This window comes from Triplophysa dalaica, chromosome 22 (genome assembly GCF_015846415.1).
Source record: "Triplophysa dalaica isolate WHDGS20190420 chromosome 22, ASM1584641v1, whole genome shotgun sequence".
Taxonomy (NCBI): domain Eukaryota; kingdom Metazoa; phylum Chordata; class Actinopteri; order Cypriniformes; family Nemacheilidae; genus Triplophysa; species Triplophysa dalaica.
The window spans coordinates 6908178-6925583 of record NC_079563.1 but is presented as its reverse complement, the minus strand read 5'-3'; the positions used below and the strand labels follow the sequence as shown (position 1 = coordinate 6925583).

General features: G+C 37.7%; 1 protein-coding gene across 1 annotated transcript in view; it reads left to right on the top strand.

The window, feature by feature from the left end:
- Positions 1 to 9849, top strand: part of ugcg (UDP-glucose ceramide glucosyltransferase) — a 29468-nt gene extending 19619 nt beyond the window's left edge. The window contains exons 3-9 of the mRNA XM_056736213.1: positions 1320 to 1422; positions 2276 to 2377; positions 3183 to 3295; positions 4526 to 4704; positions 5030 to 5116; positions 5302 to 5488; positions 6538 to 9849. Of these exons, the coding sequence (XP_056592191.1) occupies positions 1320 to 1422; positions 2276 to 2377; positions 3183 to 3295; positions 4526 to 4704; positions 5030 to 5116; positions 5302 to 5488; positions 6538 to 6708 (942 nt within the window). The 3' untranslated portion in view covers positions 6709 to 9849. The remainder of the gene's footprint in view (positions 1 to 1319; positions 1423 to 2275; positions 2378 to 3182; positions 3296 to 4525; positions 4705 to 5029; positions 5117 to 5301; positions 5489 to 6537) is intronic.
- Positions 9850 to 17406: the final 7557 nt, after the last annotated feature.

Below are 17406 nucleotides of genomic sequence, written 5' to 3'. Positions count from 1 at the left end.
CCGGAAATAAGCTCTTTTACACTGTCAGTCAGATTTTAGGTGTGATTTGCGATTAAATTATAGCTGTCAGGGACAAAGCATGAGAATGCATATCTCAACACGCTTAACAGTTGAACATCTGGTCCCTGACACAAAAAAATCAAGATATCATTCCATTGTGTTGTGTACACGTGTACGTGAAGGCATTCGGGAAATTCCCGGCTTTACGTTTACTGATGTACGTTTGTTTTTGTAAGCATATGAATATGATTTTTTTTATATGAATTTACCCATTATCCTTTTTAAGGGTTTATCGTGTGGCTTTTCCCCCACTTTCTATTCAGTTCTATAGAGGTTTAATAGAGTTCAGGCCATCTCAGAAGAACTGAGCCTCTTTGAGGAGATCAATAGGCAATTGAGTACATTTCTGATGTGGCTTCTTTCTTGTGCATTACGGGACCTTATCGTGCTGCTTTGTAGCATTTTATTTTTGGCTGAATTATTGGCAGCCCATTGTAAATGTACACTGTTTGCCTTGGGGTGTAATTGAGTACTTTTTTTGCATCATGGTTGTAAAAGCATTGCCTCCTGATAGGAGTTTTATTCTGTGAGAGCACACGATTCGTCACTGTGATACCGATAAAGCAGATACAAAATAGTATATGATACCAAGTTAAACAAAACTCCCTTTATTTATAATATGAAGAATTAAAAACATGACCTTTTTGGCTTCTATGTACCTCTTGTTATTTCTGTCAATAACTTATGAAACATTCTGGTTGACACGATGCATAATTATGCAGCACGAGAAACTCGCATAGTTCTGTGTATGAAGGCATGTTACAAAACCAGTCTGTTTTTGGCATGAGTACCGGACTGACTTCCGCAAACCGACAATTGAATTTCGGTCAAAGTACTGTGGTGTTTGATTTTACAGCTGTTGGAATCACAAACCAGAAATATGAGATGCAATTCCAGCGTTTGAAATTTAGCAGCATCTAGTGGTGAGGTTGCGAATTGCAACCAACGGCTCACACCACCCCTCCGTTTTAAAGCATTACGGCAGCTGACACAAGACTAAGATGTCGTCACGGTCTCGCTTCTTTGCCGAAGGAGTTAACGTAGCAGATATTAGCACCTCACGGTGATCAATATAAACTAGATATCTTCTATCTGACTCCTTCTGGCCAAGCATTCCTGTCGAACAAAATAACCACGGTTTTATGATAATAAAATTGAAATGAGATCATGGTACATTTGTGGTTGCTTTGGTTTTATTGTCCTTGCACTTTTCATCGCATCCATCGCACTTTTAAAAATGTGCGTCTTGTTTTCCACAGTTTGAAATTCTGCTCTGCGTCCAAGACCACGATGATCCGGCCATCGATGTTTGCAAAAAGTTACTAGGCAAATATCCCAACGTCGACGCCAGGCTTTTTATAGGTGAGTTTGTGAAAGTAAATCTTATCTTGCTATATAAATTCAAGGTTAAATGAATCGGGACAGCCTCATCTCGTTCGACGCCAGTTCAGCCATTACCTAGTCGCTGTGCAGGGAAAAGGTTGGCCTCGGAGGAGTTGCTCAAGAGGATAGGACGACCCCCGTGTGCCTACCTCAACATTTCTGTGTATATGAAAATGTACCTCACGGGGTTGATATTGATTCTTGCTCATTAGGACCAGCTGATGCTTCTTGCTGGTGTCTCTCAGGGGTCCTGTTATCCGACCCACTGCCTTTAACTGCTCTGCTTCTGCTCCGGCAGTCAGGGGAGATGGGACGGTGTGCCGATGTCAAGTCTTGTTAGAAAACACAGTGTCAGTGACGGTTAAACATCTCAAAGCGTTCGTCAGCTAGTCAAACAGCCGAAAACGTGTTGTTTAGTAAAGATGTTAATGTATATATTGGGACAAAAATTTACATTTTGTAACAAAGGTTACATTTGTATCTTAGCAATATGATGATTGTTTCATCCTATTGGTTGAGCTGGCAACATGTGACCTGCGTTGGTGTTTATAATGTTTGAAAACACACTCGTTCAGATTTTATCTTTCTTAATTCCTTTCTGAATTTTCATTTTATGTTAAAATTCAGCTTTTATTCATTTACACACAGAAGGATCAGTTAAACCTGGAATGTTTTCTTTAACAAAAAATATTACTAAAAATACAAGAAAATGTTTCTTTTATGGGGTTTTAGTTTCATTGTCCGCATCAAGTGGATGGGCTTTGTTTATATATGTTAAGGGTTATTGATGCGTTGGAATAATGAAGTCATTTACTCTCATGTCTTATCTCAGGTGGAAAGAAGGTGGGAATCAACCCCAAAATAAATAACCTCATGCCGGCTTATGAAGGAGCAAAATATGAACTTGTCTGGATCTGTGACAGTGGCATTCGGGGTAAGTTGGCTAACCTGCATTGTTTTGTTAAAGGGATAGTTCACCTTAAAATATATTCTGTCTTCATTGACCATGTTTTTTCAAATCTGTTTCAATTTTATTGTTTATTGTTTAAAGAAGAGATTTGGAAGAATGTTTGTATCAGAACAGTTCTGGAGCACTATTGACTTCCACAGTAGGAAACGAAACTACTATGGTAGTTAATGGTGCCCCAGAAAGCTTTGGTTTACTACATTATTCTAAAGATCTTTTTTTGTGTTCAACAGAACAAAGAAATGGTTACAGATTTGAATCAACATAAGGGCGTTTTAATGATGACAGAATTTTTATTATCGGGTGAACTATCACTTGTGATAAATGTAATAAACTCAGATTAAGCAAAAACAACTTTGTAGAATTATCAGAATCTAGGAAAAATATCTTGTTTTTTATTTTATAATTATTTATATTTATTTATAGCAATTTAATATTTATTATTGAAATAAAATATTAGAAAAAGCCATTTCATATTTGATAATGCCTTGAAAATTATGTGCAATGTGTCTCGCATAAATGCATTAAAAATGAATCCTTTTTCTAAAGTTATAAATATCACTTCGATTGTGAAGTCACCCAACACTTGTAACAGCATGTCTGAGATTTATTTTAGCCCTAGATCTGATTTTATTTGTTAGCCCAACAAATAGGCTATACTGATTTTTCTCACACATATTTTGGGTAACCTTGCTTGACATGGTCATGTTTTCATGAGATTGACCCTTGAACAACTGTAAAACAGTGCTAATCGTGAGCTAATATTCAACAGTAAAGCCAGAGACGCTGACTGATATGTCCAATCACATGACTGAGAAGGTTGGACTGGTTCACGGTCTCCCTTACGTGGCAGACAGACAAGGATTCGCCGCCACATTGGAGCAGGTCAGAATCCTTCTGCGTTGACCTTCTGATTCCTTCATCACAATATTTTGTTGAAAACCTCTGTTTGTGTTTTACTGTGAAACTCATGAAACTAGAGACACTGATGTTTATTGTAAATGAAGGTCTGTGTTGTGCCCATGATGTAGTCAAAATGCTGAGGTAGTTTCCAGGCTGTTAGTAGAAACTTCCAAACAAAAATGGGACACCGTATGGTGAAGAGTCATCGTGCCGGGGGACTTTGAAGCTCTTTTGCCAGATCGATGCAATATTTAATAAGATGCTGATAGTTATTGTTAATTCATGAGGATTGGAAAGCGTGAATCCAATGGCTCGAAATGATTTGGCTGGTTAAAACCGTAAACCCTTTTTTAACCAATAAATAAGGCTGGCTAATAAATACGTTAAATGCTGATTAGATGCCAACGTTTGTGAATACAATAAATTACAAGATATTGCATTGGGTCACTTTATAAAAAGTGATTTTGGTCGTTTTTAATCGTTTTCAAAGCTGCAGTCTGTAACTTTTGTCTTTACCACCATCTCGGTTTCTTTTTGCAGGTTAACTTATTTCTTATCTTTATGTGAAGTCAAATGATGTCAAACTGACAGTTTATTCAAATAAAAATACAAAATTGTCCACATTTTTTGGACAAACGAAAATGTTACCGCAGAAATAAACTGAAATAAATTTAAGGCAATAAAATGATAAAAATTAACAGAATTAAAAAGGAAAAATCTTATCTTGTAAAGCAACATGAAAGATAAATAAGTAATAAAATGAAATAAACATACAACATTTCTAAAAATTAAGATCTAAAAACAAAGCTCATATATACATTTAGTCATTTGGCAGACGCTTTTATCCAAAGCGACTTACAGTGCACTTATTATATGTAATATGAATAAAACTAAAACCAAAACTATAATAACTCTGATTCACATACCTTACTGCTTATAAGCTTACCTTTGAGAACATTTTTAACACTGAATGTTTACGTACTTGCCCAAAACCTTATATTTTGAACTCCGAAAAAGTTACGGATTGCAGCTTAAACCCAAAAAGTTGTCCATTACAGCTTTAATAAATAAAGTCACTAAACTAAATGACTACATTCAATCTCATAACATACCAAAAGAAGTATTTATAAATGCAAGACTTGTAAAGCAGTACTTAGTAATTTAGACAGTGATTATTGGAGTTATAAACATGTCCAATGTGAAATCTTGCAGGTGTACTTTGGAACATCGCATCCCCGTTCCTACATCTCGGCCAATGTAACGGGAATCAAGTGCGTCACGGGAATGTCGTGCCTCATGAGGAAGGACGTCCTGGACCAGGCCGGCGGGCTGATTGCCTTTGCGCAGTACATCGCTGAAGATTACTTCATGGCCAAGGCCATCGCAGACAGGTCTGTCAGTCTGTCCTGTGTCAAAGTATCAGTACAGAGTGCTAATAATTTACAGTAACACATTCTGCAAAGTCATTTTTTTATGGCTTTCGCTGCATAGCAACTGCTGATTTTCCTTGTTTATTTTAAGCATTAATGGTTTTACTTCTACATATGATTAGTTTTGGGAACCTATTCAGAACATCACGTGTGTTCAGTATCACTGAATTTTCCAAAAGGGAAATTAGGCATGCAGACGCATCATCAGCAGTCTTTAAAGCAACAGTCTCAGCTGGAAGCGTGTGTTTTCATTTGCACATGCACTGATGTGTTTTCTCTCTTGCAGAGGATGGAAATTTGCCATGGCAACACAGGTAGCCATGCAGAATTCGGGCTCATACTCCATTGCGCAATTCCAGTCGCGCATGATCAGGTACGACGGTGGTTAAATCAGCTTTTTTAATGTATGTTGTAATATGTGGTTAGAAACACACGGATGTTTTTTATTTATCTGTTTTTTTAACATGTTGATATTAGATGGTATCATCGGTTTTTATGTTCCTCAAATGCAAACACTTCTGCTTGGTAAACGCTGTATTATAATATTTCCTCCTATAGGTGGGCCAAGCTGAGAATCAACATGCTGCCAGCCACCATCATTGAGCCCATCTCTGAGTGCTTTGTGGCCAGTCTCATCATTGGCTGGGCGGCCCATCATGTGTTCCGCTGGGACATCATGGTGTTCTTCCTGTGCCATTGTCTGGCATGGTTCATTTCAGATTACATTCAGCTTAGAGGAGTACAAGTAAGATCACATTCAATTTTTTTTTTGATTACAGCTAATGCCGGGTTTTATTTATTGCATTTTAAAGTCCCCCTGTATTCTTTAATTTTATCCCTTAAAACTCATCTTTGATCATTAAAATGTCTTATTAAATTGTTTTGTCCTTTCAAAATCATTTCTTTCTGCTCTTAAATAGCTTAAAATGTAATTTTACACTTTCATTTAGGATGCCATTAATATGCAAATTAGTCCCCGCCTCCACCCAATCACAGCAGCTGAAACTACCTGATGCACGTGATTGGATACATGTTTGTGATGTAGAAAGCAAAGGCAGTTTCAAACCATTTTTAAAGACCACGTAGACATAAACCAAATAAAAAACTATATTTTCATCGTAAGGGCATTTTAAATATTAGATAGACGATTTTTGTGTTCATCTGAGTGATGCAAAAAACATCGCACGGTGGGGAGTGTCTTCATAAGTCTGAACGGGTCAAACAATAGGTGTCAATGAACTCTTTGCGCACATTTCTAGATTTAATTGATCATTTTCTACATGCGCGGAAGAAACTATTGATGTGCGTTCGCGGCAATCACGCCATCCGTTTCGCGTCATTCGCATTGCGGTATGAGTTTGTGTCTATTCGTGTCTATGCGTTGACCTTTTTATGTGATCTACTCCAGCAAATTGTTTGGGTTTGGTGTGAATGCAGCGTTACATGTAAACACAACATATAGCCGCTATGCTTCTGAAACGTTGTATATTCATATTTCGTGATTTTTATTTTTGCTATTATTCATTACTAGTAGTCACCCTTTATGATTCTCACTGCGTTTTGAAAATATCTAACCAATAAGAAGTATTAAAAAGTGCACTCAAGTCAACTTTCCTGAAAAACATATTATTTGGACAATGTTATCTTTGTAGTAATGTGTAAAAAGGAGGTTTTATTTAAGCTTTAGCAAATTTCTATAAACTAAGATGGTTTTCGGTATTAGAAAATGTGCACAAAATAAGTTGTTGACCGTATCCATCCTTTTGTAATCCTCCGCTTTCCTCTTTCTCAAAGGGTGGACCTCCATCTTTCTCCAAACTTGACTACGCAGTGGCCTGGTTCATCAGGGAGTCCATGACCATTCAGATCTTCCTGTCCGCTCTTTGGGACCCCACGATCAGCTGGAGGGCGGGCCGCTACCGCTTACGTTGCGGCGGTACAGCGGAAGAAATCTTGGATGTTTAACCAGCACCAAGTGCCAGGGACTAATGCACTGTTGGTCGAAAACAAACAAAAAAATACAGGACTGCGAAGACCCGGGCACAGATGGACTAACGAACTGAAAACTCTTGAGTTTTATTCCAACTTCTGATAGTTTTTAACCTGTGACTTTAGCTTGAATAGATGATTTATGTTCTCGGTGCTTATGTTTTCCTGTGAGGTCTCTGACATATCGAGGCCTCGTTCTAGATGAGCCAAAAGTTGTGAATGGGTGCCGATGAGGAAATGATGCTCTATAACGTGGTCGCACTTCAGTGAGCATTGCAAACGTAACAGAAACGCATCCAATTTTTGCTTTTACGTTTTTAACGTCCTGGCAACATGAAACATGTGCATTTTATCATGTGTCTGGATTAATGGTACGGCTTTAAAAGATGATATTAGCACGAACATGTTTCAACGTGAAGTTTTAAAACTGAATGGATCACTTGCTTATCACAGTTTTGCTCTCAATGTAAACCACTCTTGCCATAATTTTTAAACGGGAGGACTTCGCAATGCTCGAAATCGATCCATTCAGATCCATTTTATGTTTACTTGGAGCAATGCTTTCTGTAGATGCCGAGGTTATACGTACGAGGGAAAAGTGACCGCGCGATGCGTATCCTCATACGTCACAGGACTTGTAAATGCCTGAAAAAGTAGAACAGTATTTAAACACAAGGTACAGAGATTTACGTTTTCTTCAATATGATATTTGCAGATTTATTCGCATACAAAGACAGAGTGCCATTTGAAAAGCATTGATTTTCTTTCCTCTTTCCCCTCTTTCGCTTGCTGTAAAAGACGCACTCGTCACTCTTATTCCAAGTCCAGGGTTTGCTTAACACATATAAGGCATTTTTCTTTCGCACTGCTTTCGCTCTGTCAGTGTTTTTCCGCTTTAACTTTTTAACCGGATACGCACAATTTCACTATCTTGTCCAATCATTTCATCTAATGGCATTTCCCTTAGCCAATTTAACCCATAACGCAAACACTTGAACTGATTTTTATATCAACTTTTTTATTTAATTCGGCGTAAATTTATGACTGAGATGATGACTGAAATGATTATATAAATGGCAGATGTGCGCCGACAGGTTAACAATCTGATTCATTTCAAAACAATCACTGTGGGCAAGAGCGACATGAATCATTTCCTCGTTCTTTAACATATTAAGCATCGCAACTAAGCAAACAATCGCCATTGTCTTCTTCACCCCGTATCTTCCTAGCAGTCTTGATGAACTGCTTTTTTCGTTCCCAAAACCGCTTACTACTCATTCCTTCAACTATCGCTTTTTAGAGGATTCATGGCTTTTATCGTTAAGAACCCATGCCAACACTGGCAGTATTGTTTTAAAGATAACTTCACTTAGATTCGCAAACCCACCGTGTGTGAATCAGGAAAAACGTGTTGGTGTGAGCGACGTGCATGTGCCTTGATTCAAAGCTGCCATTCAGTTTTTCTCATTTGGACTTTAAGACACCGTTTTAGCCCAATGCCAAATTGATTTTATAAGAAGTATTTCTTATTTTATTTAAATTCGAATGCATTCGTTCTGATGAAAAGTTTGGGCTGACCATTGAAATAAACTTGTGTTTTGTGCACGAAGCCAAGAAATGCATACTCTTATACTTAACGTGGCAGTTTAAGTAAGAGTCTGGAATAAATCAGTTAGCAATAATGAGTTTTTCAAGTACTAGGATTAATACTGCAATATTCAGGCTGTGAATCGGAACTTTTCTTTTCCAGACCCATTTTTAGTCCACATTTACTAATATAAACATTTCAGATGTTTTCTTTTTCAGATAAGCTGTTCATCGCACAAACAGTGGGCTTCATTCGTAAAACACAAATAGTTTTCGCATTCAATCGAATAATCTGTAAAATGTACTTTCGTAAATGGATGCGTTGAATATTAGGCAATAATGGACGGAAGAATGGTTTCGCGAGTAATTCTGTGCAGAAACTTTTATGAGCGAATTTTTACGTAAAAATTTGTTCTGTCTGGGTTTCAGAGTTTTTGGGCTCGGTAAACGTACCGTTGCATGAACGCATTCATCCATTGTTTATCAGTAAAACTTGATACACCACAACACAAACAAAAGCGCTTTGGTTTGGGAAGAGGAAGGCTGGGTTTTTCAACAGTTCCTCTGTTGATTTTCTACCCAGATCTGTCGGTTTCTTATTTTAGGTTTGTGAAACGTGTCAATGAGTCACTCGTAAATTGACCTCATTTTTGGAAAGTCTACAATGCACTGTATATTTCCTGTTTAGACTTTTCCTTTCTGCGTGGGTGTAAGCGATTCTTACTGAAGCTTATGACCCGATATCACAATTCTGGATGGATTGTTTTATCAAAATATCTTGTGGGGAGTTGGACTTTTTTTTCAAAATGTGTTCAATATGTTTGTCGATAGAGTTTTATAGATGGCTGGTGACCCACATGGTGTCATGTGAAAAGTGTGGACATGAGGACGTATTTCTAATCCACCCTTGACGCATGAGAGTGCTGGCAGGTGATTCGGGAGGTTTTTAGACATGGCCAATATACATTAAAAGGTGTAGTTCACTTTCAAATGAGCCCCCATTGACTTTCCATAGTCATTTTTATTCCTACTATGGAAACTCAATGGGGGCTTATTTTAAAGTGTGATGTCTTGTGCTATGTTTAATATATTTTCACTTCTCACTCTTAATGCAACGTATCAGCGTTCTATTATCATAACCGAGAAAATCGACCGAAAGAAACTACTGCTCACTTTACGGTCACCAGTCAGAGACACAAAAAAAGTCTGGTCGTGATCCACTGCTTCTTTTATGTGCTGTAAATTGAAGCATCATTTTTAAAAAGAAAATGTACAGTTTATTTATGAAGTTTGGTTGAAAACCGTTATGTACACTGCTTCATGTCGCTTTAATTTATCAAGTGGTTGTTAATCCTCCACGATTTTTGTCCTATTTCAGCAGTTGTAAGGGTGGACAAACTTCAGTTCTTTTGAATATCTTGTGTTTGTTTTGTAGATGTTGTGTAATGTACTCTGGATGCAGAACGCATAAACCACAGCTGGAAACTGTGTCACTGTAGATAAATTAAAGCTTTATCAAGCAATTTAAAAGGTTTATTCTGTTTATTTATATTTAATTCTCATTTTGGGTGCTGCAAGTTGCTTCATGGTGCATGTGGTCTAAGCCGTTTAGCTGCAGTCACAATACAACAGCTCTTTTCAAAACTGTCGTTATTCCCCCAAAGGACATATTTCTTACTTCCTGTATTTAAATGTGACATGTGACATCATTACTGCCCTGCAAAACAGGAAGTGGGCAATGAAACTTAAAACGAGAAGACTTAAGAAGCGATCACAGTGTTAGTAAATCTCTGACTTTTATTACTCAAATCATTCTACTTGAGGAGAGATGTGCTATGACCCCTGCTTAAAAAAACAGAACCTTGCTCAAACACGAGAGAAAATGTAAAGGTTATAATGGGAATTGGGTTGGTTTTAATGAAAGCTAGAATGGTGTTTACTGTATGTAATGAATTTCATCTGGCAGATGGCAACCAGCAGAAACCATTAAATCCTACTGGAATAAAGGCCAAAACACACTGGTTTCAATGGCAAAAGCGAATGATTCATAATGATATTTTAATGGAAACTGTTAGAATTTCTGTAGGGACATCTGAGACTTCCCCCAAATAAAAACATTCGGTCATTTAATCCACCTCATGTTGTTCAGAACCGTATATGACTCGTTGTTTTGTGGAACATAAAAGAAGATGTTTTGTTGTTTTGTGTCAATACAATTCAGATCAGTTTTGTTTGTTTAAAAATATCTTCTTTTTTATGTACCGCAGAAGAACTTGAGTCAATTTTGGGGAACTGTTCCTTTAAAAAGCTGGCTGAATAATCAAATGTGTCAAATACACAAAGACAAATGATGCATAACAGAAAATACAAATAATATAAATAATCATAATTATCATTATTAATAATTACAAAATGTGAACATCCGATTTTAAACGGCATGTTACCTTGATCGTAAATACTGTCCTAAACCTGTTTTCAAATGTGAATTTGTATGATCAGTGTAAGGTGAGCTCATGTCTGGAATTTGAACAATTTTCCCCTTTTAAGGCCTTCCGTGAGTTCAGATAACCGGTTATTATTCCACGTGAGCTGTTCAGCTCCACAGTTTCTGTGTTTATCTGTAAATAATGGAATACGGCAGAGCAAATAAAGAGATGTCACTGTGCTTCAGGTCTTTGCTCTGAGTGTGTTGTGCTCCAGGTTATGTGTACTCTCCGCTGTATACACAACTGCGCCTTAAAAATCAACCCCTCGACAATCAAACTCTGCCCTAATAACTCGACCATAACCTCATCCATCCTTTACTTATACAAAAGTGCCAAAATGAACATTCCCAAGGGCTCTGAGCTTTATTGTGTTCACAGTTGTATTAGCTGGGCTGAACGACGCCTGTCGCTGCTTATCTCAGCTTTCTGTCAGCAGAACGCTTGCAGGGAAACCGGCCTTGACGGAAAACTGCCGCCGTATGAAATAAACTGCCGTTCTGCAGAGAAATTAATTTCATTTAGTGAATGTGTCCTGTTGGAGTTGTAATGTGCAAATAAGGTTCGACTGTTTCCATCGGCTGAACACATTTTTCTTTCAGATGTCGAAAACATCACAGGAAAGTTTTCACGAAACTCTTTGGACCGGTTGAACGGATGCAGCTGAGCTTAAGACAGGACTACACCTTGGTTGAATGAAGATATTTATGTCGCTTTTATAAAAAGTTATAAAAAATATCCAGACAAAACAATGGCACTGATACATTTTAAGGTATTTCTGGGCAAGTTATATTCACATAAGACAGGTCACGTATTCATTTTAGTCTATCTAAGTCAAAGTAATATTAAAAATGACTATTTTTTTTCATGAAATATTGCAGCGGTTATAGTAAATAGTTGATCAATCTGGGTCATCTTCTTTTTAAAATTCATGTACCTTCATAATCATCAGTTAAAATCTGAAAAAGCACATCCGCCCTGAAATGACTGTCCATCTGAGATGACGTAACTTAGACGTCTTAACTCCTCCCCTTCAGCTGTCAGCCTGCTGCCAGTTTTATTTCCAAATCAGAGCAACAGCTGTTTTTGATACAACTTTAACACATCCAATCAATTCGCAGGTAACGGTAACGTATCAGAATACGGAAGTACTTTAAGCCTTGTCTGTGAAACTGAGACTTCATTTCCTATACTATTTATAGAGGTTTTGGTTCTTTGTCGCTAAACAAGTCTGTGTAATGTTTTAGCGAGGCATCGATTCACACTGTTTAATTTTGTCACGCCAATTCGGTGTTAATTCTGCTCTTAACTCCAGATTAAACATATTAAATCCTGCTCATACATAAAATGATCAATGAACACACTTCAACGTTTAAAATGAGAGTCTGTTATTATTTATTCACCCTTATGTCATTCCAAACGTGTATATGACTCTTCTGAAGATAGTTTGAGAAATGTCTCGGTGTGCATGGAAGTTAAAGGGGGTCAATGTTGTTAGGTTACAAACATTCTTTAAAATATCTTCTTTCGTGTTCTGCCGAAGAAAATCATGCAGGTTCAAAACGACATGAGGGTGAATAAATTAGCATATTTATTTTAGGGTGAACCATCCCTTTAAGTTAATATCATGTAGATATAATGCCACAATCATATCAGTTGTCGTGCGATGGTCGTACCGTCTCCTGCAGTACACTTTATTTGATTTAGTCTGTGTGGACGCAAAAGACACAAAGCCCTGAACAGTGTCCAGATGAATGAGCAGATGGGTACACATCATACACTGCTGCCTACATTTCCTTCCGTTTTTCTTTTTGATTTGACCTCCTGTTAAATGTAGATGTAAACATCTCAAACCACACTGTCAGTTTAATCATATGATGGATTATGCAATGTTGAATTTTGTTAAACCAAGCCTCCTATTGTGTATTTTAGCCAGTAAAGCTGGTAGTGCTGCATGTTGAATGATTATTTTTTTGTTGACATTCATTATTTTATCACTCTCATTCCAAACCTGTTTGAAGTTCTTTCTTCTTCGGAACACAAAAGAAGATATTTTGAAAACGTTGATGACCAAACACCTTTGGACCCCGTTGACTTCCGTTGAATGAATGCAAAACCACATTTTTCAAAATATCTTTGTTTGTGCGGTGAGTCATAAACAGGTTTTAAATGAACAACTGAGGACAGAATTTATATTTCGGCCTGTCCCGATGGTGTAAACGTTAAAGTTGTAAATTTACCACCCTATTGTTCCAGCACATTTTCCCGACAAATTCCAACTTTATTGAAGCATTTAAGCCTCACAAACAGACACTTGAAGTCGCAGCTCAAGGTCAACAATCACAATGACACTGAAAGCTCACTGAACCGGTTATGGCATAATTGAATAACACCTGCCAAACACCAAGAAAGAGAAATCCTGAGATTGAGAAACACTTCACTCGACACAACTACTGTATTAAAACTTCTGGGAAGTCTGTCTGTCCGTAAAAGTGTATTTATAAGTATATGTGGATTATCAGTTGTTCTAGTGTAACACTATTACCTCTCAGTTGCTAGAGTATCTGGCTGGGTGCCAGGGAACAGATCAGCGCTGGAGAAACTGAAGTGCATGAGTTTGACTCTACAGGCTGGACCGCTGCCTGCTCCATAGCTTCCGCTCCTCATGAAAGCCTCTCTTTGTTGGATTTGTCCCATCGTCCAATCAGCACGCTCTTAAGATTTAAGGCCACCATCCAGAAAAGCCCAGCTGCTCTTTGGCAACAACATGAACCTATTCAAAATTCAATTTTGCAAATACATTTCATCCACTTTTGTCTTGTTTTAATCTACTTTTCAGTTTTGGAGATAGACTTTTAAACTTTTTCACATTTTTTGTTTTGATTAGCAGGGATTTAAACATGCATGGACAGATATGGAAAATGCAGCTAAGACACTAATCTCTGAAAGATATAGTCAACCCAAAATAAAAACTCTTAACCATTTATTCACCCTCGTTTCATTTCAAACATGAATGACTTTCTTTCATCTGCAGACTTTCTTTCTACATTGGTAGCCAAACAACATCGCCGCCCATTCACTTCCATTGTCTGGACACAAAATCATCGAGACATTTCTTAAAATATCTTCTTTTGTGTTCCACAGAGAAATAGTCATATTCCGAATTCATATTTCATGAGCGTCAATAAATGATGAGTTTTTACTCTATGGTGAATCTTTAATAACATTGACCGATTTCTCGATTATGTCATTCTATAAGAAACGGGTGAGAGTGCCAAGACATTAGGCTGCATGAACGGTTCTCGCATCATTGGGTTAAATTCAATTTCGCTGAAGGTAGATTTGACTTCAAGTGCTGTGAAGTCTTATTTCAGTCCTGTCGACCCACACCCTTCAAACACACAGTACAACTCATTAACATCAGTGTATCAGTGACACGCTGGTGTGACATCACCGCTAACAAAAACACTCCACATTCAAGAGCTTTCTGTCACTTACCACAGCTACATTATACATGTATTCACAAAATTCCCCATCTTTAGTCTCGCGCTCCTAAAGGTTCATGTTCAAAGTAATATTGCTCAACTTTTTGTTCAGACTATACGTAGAATTATGTCCAGTGTGAAGAAAGTGAAGAATACACCATGTTGATCTCAGTGTGCATGTGTGGTTTCCACTTGTGACAGAGTAAGAATGCTTAATGTCATGCGAATGAATGGGATTTTGGGTCTTGGCAGATGCTGGTACGACTTTAGAGGGGATGACTTCACATGGTGGTCATGGGACGTACAGCCCGAGTGATTTTCCTCGAGCCCGTTACTGAAAAATGCGAGGAATCCAGACCTTCAAGCAGCTCACATGTCACCCTAATATCACAGTGGTATGTGGATTAACCCTCTTTTTTCAACAGGGTTACACAAAAGCGAGCATTTTGCCATACCTTTACAAATGTTTGTGGGGTTTTTTGTTGGTTCAACTTAAAAACGGTTGCATTCAAACTTTGAGTCAATTCAACTTAAAAATATTTGTTACCTTTATGAATTTCTTGTTGACTAAACTCGTTAAATTAACTCGAAATGTTAAGACAACCAGGTAACTTATTGTTTTAAGTTGAACCTACAATGTTTTTACAGTGTGCTGTACACTAAAAATTACTTTAATGTTATTTTTTCACAGCTCTCTGATAGCACACACACATCTCGAAGATGTCTATTTGATGTCTATATTTACATTTTTGTATCTATTTGTTGTCAGACGTCATATAATATACGACGATATAGAAGATATACGTGCTTTCATAAAAAGTTTGTTATATTGCAATGTAAGTCGCTTTGAAAAAAAGCATCTGGCAAATGTTTTAATGTTGGGTAATGTTTTAGAATGTAGCCTAAGAAAAAATAGACTTTTCAAAGACGTTTATCAGATGTTTTTACAAGGCAGATGTGTTCCAGATCTCTATCTGGGCTGACTCACTTGTTTTTTTTTGCATTGCATTGTGTTTTATGTCAACAGAAATGTATGTAAATGTACTGTTGTAAAGATTCATTAAACATAATAGAATATGTTGTTGTCTCTGTTTCTACGATTGTCGGCTTGATCTTTTGCTATTATTAAAAAAAATTTAAGCAAAACTTTGTAGTTTTTCGACCTTGAAATAATGTAAAAATTAGTGGTTTCTGCATTCAACAGTTCCATCAGCTGGATAAATAAATTCACATGCATTGCGCTTCCCGCGGGAAAGCTTATACAGCGACATAATTTACGACACTGGTAACAGACAATTGCGCTTATCAACCACACGGGGAACCCGTGAGCGAAATTCCTGAAGTGTTGCTTTGAAGCTATGACAGGTGTTGAAACCAAATTCCTTTTCACATTATTTTCATTTTTGAGTGTCGGCGTCATTGTTTATCTGCGCCTCAAAGAACGCAACGCTTTTGTGCACTTTGTTTGCGTTTCTGATGTGAACAAGAGCAGATAAGCATTTATTGCAATAAACCACTAATAACGTTTGTCAAACATCCCCACCTTCTAACAGTCTTCTTTTTCAACAAGCCTGTGTTTTTCATGCTCAAGTACATCAACGCACTACAAAACGAGCCGTTTGCCAAAGCAGGTTGTGTGATATTTCGTAAGATCTGGCAAACCCGAAACGAGGCATCTGATGGACGCGAAGGAAACGTTATCCGGGCGTGGCGCGTCTCGCACGGTCAGGCGTATCTTTGTCATCTAGCGACTCGTCTCCGCTGGGGAGTGAGAAATTTGAGATGGCATGTGTGTACGTGTTGGAGACTGGCAGTCCCACTGAGCCATCTGCTGTAGCAATGTGTCACTGTAACTAGGGCTGGATGACTTGTGTCACATACGGCTGCTCTTTTACAGGCCGAGTCTCCAGCTGCAGCCGAGAACAAGAGGATCATCTGGCGCGTGCAGTGAAGGATCTAATTGCGCAACTTCCCCTCATGTTATGAGGGATTCGATTAGTTATTGACCCGGATTACCACCGACACGACAAAGAAAGGACTTCATGTAATGTGGATTTGAAACATGAACTACTTTTGTTTTGTGGAAAGCGGGAATAAATGCAGTCTCGTGCCCGACGTGACCTCGGGTTAATGTGAGCCGATGACGTAACGAAGAAGAGAGGATAGGTGTCAAATGCATCCATGTCAAGCTCCAGCACCTCAAACCCACATTAGTTGTGTGCATTAGCACCATTAAGGTTGAGTAGTCTAATCTCATATAGACATAAAGCACTTCACCCATCCCCCCAACACCTTCCTTAAATTATCTATTTACCAGAAACACAATTAACATCGTGGACTTTCGGATTCACGTGACTAGGGCCTTTCAGTGTTTAATACGCTCGGTTTTGTATTTAACAGAGATATGTCATCCTATAGATGAATTTTACTGTTCGTCTTTCCTTTCTATTTTATTCTTTTGTAGTCTTGTGGTGGGAGATTGTGGCAGTTAATTGTATACTTCATTCTATCTATCAAAACAGCATTTCACTCATCCACACTTCCACAAAACTCACTTGAAGTGAAACTTCAATCAAAAATGAAAATTCTGTCATTATTTACTCAACATCGAGTTCCAAATGTGTATAAATGTCTTTGTTCTGATGAACACAGAGAAAGATATTTGGAAGAATGCTTATAACCAAACAGATCTCAACACCCCTTGACTGCCATGGTAAGAAAATAACAATTGTCAAAAGTGCCCCAGAACTGTTTGCTGTACTATAGTCTTCCAAATGTCTTCTTTTTGTGTTCAACAGAACTAAACGATAAAGTAATTTGTCCTACTATGGTAGTCAAGGGGTGTTGAGATCTGTTTGGTTATAAGCATTCTTCCAAATATCTTTCTCTGTGTTCATCAGAACAAAGACATTTATACACATTTTGACCTCGATGGTGACTGAGTAACAGAATTTTCATTTTTGGGGTGAAGTATCACTTTAAATCCATATTGGACTTTTAAAATATTGTTTTGAATGTATGTGGTTTTGCTATGATGCATTATGCTGATGTCTGAAAGGAGATTCATTGTTTATGGTTGGTTGTTTATTGTTGATCTGTTGTCAAGTAAATACACATTT